This window comes from Pelophylax lessonae, assembly GCF_965119305.1.
Source record: "Pelophylax lessonae genome assembly, chromosome: 8".
In the NCBI taxonomy this organism is placed as follows: domain Eukaryota; kingdom Metazoa; phylum Chordata; class Amphibia; order Anura; family Ranidae; genus Pelophylax; species Pelophylax lessonae.
The window spans coordinates 8,357,729-8,360,320 of record NC_138775.1 but is presented as its reverse complement, the minus strand read 5'-3'; the positions used below and the strand labels follow the sequence as shown (position 1 = coordinate 8,360,320).

Genomic DNA, 2,592 nt, shown 5'->3' with positions numbered 1-2,592 from the left:
CAATGCAGAGGGAAAGGAAGTCATGAGGAACCTGGTTCCTCTATGGTTTTCAGAGTTACTGTGGCCATTTTAGGTATAGCAGAATCTACTTTAGACCCTGGTCCCTGGGTTTGGCATGCATGTTTGCAAAGTGGCTAAAGTAGGGAAAGAGCACTAGGGAAAGAGCACCAGCCTATCAGGGAAAGTGATAGCAGCAGGGAAAGGTTCCAGACAAGTAGAGACAGGCTAGGGACTCGCAATACTGTACTGTAGCCTCCCCTTTGGGACTGGACCAGCCAGGCTGCATTCCACCTCCTGAAGAAAGACACTGTTGGTGCATCTTTACCCGCTGCCTCTCTGCATTGAACTGACCTGTGAGTGTTACCCTAGGGGCGCTCTCCCCCTAGGTTGGTTTTTAGTTGGCATTCTCTGCAATACATGTTCTCAGGTTTTCCGCAACCAGACTCTACCCTATATGTTGGTCAACACATTACATTGAGGGATGTCTGGGAAGAATGGCAAATTACTTCAGGGCTGAAGGCTGTAATTTTCTGCGGGAACATCTTGAGTTTAGGGGCCCCTGGAAGCTCAAGAAGCCCCTCTCTGTGTCTGTGTTTGACTGCTTAGCTCAGCTGAGCATTGGTCAGCACATTGAGGGATGCCAGTGAGGCTTGGCCAGTCTTTCTTGGAGCTCCATGGTGCCATTTAGGTTCACTTACTATAATAGTCCATTTAGAAATGTTACACACCAACACTACTTTTGCTGTAAAAGGCAACCTCAAGAAAGCACAAGATCGGTCAAACTGTCTTTTAACATCATTAGTCTCTTCAGTCATTTCCCACCACATAAAAATGTTGGTCTGGGCCTTTTCATTGTCATTTCCAGTTGACTTGTCTTGAAATTCCTCTATGAATATTTCAGTACTTGGTAAATCAAGTTACCAGATGTTGCTGGAAATGTGGTGATTATGGCAAGGTTGGAATGTCTTGATGTGTTATTGGCCTTGCCATTTCTTGTCAGCTTGTCTTGCAATAGCCAAAATCAGTTCATGGCTTGAAATTCATATTTCGATTGCAGCTGGAAAATTGGTGGATTTTTCTTTCACAATGTAATCCAGGAGGCATTGGTAAGATTGGATTGTTTTGTTGTGTCATTGGTCTTGTTGTCTTTCTGATGAAAAATGAATCCTGTCCGTGTCCACCATGAAGGCTCGTTGAAGGGAATCCTTGATGGAACAACATATGTTCTGGTTCCATTTCCTCCCAACAAGAAAGTAGATATAAGGGTTGATGGTGCTGTTAAAGACGAGCCAATATTGACTAATAAAAACTAGTTTGATGGGTGGAACTGTTTTCATATCCCTATAGAACATTAAAAACCGAAAAATATTTAATGGCAACACCGAAAGGATAAAGACAATGACTGCTATGAGGATAATGATGTACAGCTTAGGAGGGTACTCCTGACGGATGGTCTTCCTTACTTTGTAGAGTAAGGTGACACTGGAAATAACCATGAGTGGTAGGCAGATCCCGACCGCAGACACAAAAATCATCACTTCAATTGCTGCACATTCTGGATGATGTTTGATGTAAGCTTCTGGAACACACACAAAGACGTCAAGAAGGCCCTCCAAGATGCCAAGCAACCAGATAATTGCGCACGCCATAGTGGAGAACTTCTTGGGGCGACGAGTGCGATGCCAAAGAGGAAACAGAACAGAGATACACCTCTCCACGCTGATGGCTGTCAGGATGTTTTTCCCGGTATAGACCAGGGGGTAATATAATGTATCCACAAATGTATAGAAAGGACACGTCACATTCAATCCAGGATGTGAGCCAAAGAAATTGCTGATCTGGACCACCAACGTCACCATCACCACTGCTATCAGGAGGGTGTCAGCCACAGACAGGTTGGCGATGTAAACTGTATATTTGTTCCTCCGGATCCTGAAGCAAAGGTTCCAAAACACGGTAATATTTCCCACCAAGCCAAAGACACAAATCCCAAGGAAAACCCCGTCTACAGCAGGGAGCCGCATCTCTGGACCTTCGCTGCACACCCTGGGGTCCTGCAGTATGGTGTCTGTCTCGTTTCCTCTGGTGATATTCATGTTGTCTTTCTTTAATGGTGAGCTCTTTGATGTATTGAAATGCTTTCTTCTTCTTCCACCTGTATCAAATATATGACATAACCATAAATAAAGCAGAATTACTTTTTTATTAGTAATACAGTTATAAGCTGAAAATGCATTCTGTTTCTTTTGATTTCTGTTCTGCCCCACTTTCATGTTTACTATGTGGTTTTTGGTTTCTCCCCTTGTCCTCCCCTCCTGTTTAACGCTAGTAAGCTCATTCCTTGTGTGGGGTTCAGCTTCAAGCGGAGAGTTCGCAGAGAGGTATTCCATGCACCACCTAGGTTTAAGGGCTTCCTGCCCGTGTTTATTGGTCAGGACAAATTTTTGGTGATTCAGAAGTACCTGAAACTCCAAATGAATTTTTTTGAAATTGGGTAAAATGTGTTTAATTTACTCGCTTTCTAACGAATTACAAATTTTTTGGAATGATTCGAATTGAGATCAGTCGAAAAACGATAGACCGATTCAAATT

The 2,592-nt window shown here is 43.4% G+C and overlaps 1 protein-coding gene across 1 annotated transcript; it reads right to left on the bottom strand.

Moving 5' to 3' along the window:
- Window positions 1–881: 881 nt before the first annotated feature.
- LOC309561501 (proto-oncogene Mas-like) lies at window positions 882–2,370 on the bottom strand. The gene has a single exon (XM_082265455.1). The coding sequence runs from the start codon at window positions 2,271–2,273 to the stop codon at window positions 1,131–1,133; it is 1,143 nt and encodes a 380-aa protein (XP_082121581.1). The 5' UTR covers window positions 2,274–2,370; the 3' UTR covers window positions 882–1,130.
- Window positions 2,371–2,592: the final 222 nt, after the last annotated feature.

What these genes read in the sequence shown, in the direction of transcription:
- LOC309561501 (XM_082265455.1), bottom strand. Translation starts at nt 2,273, where the DNA reads ATGAAAGTGGGGCAGAACAGAAATCAAAAGAAACAGAATGCATTTTCA.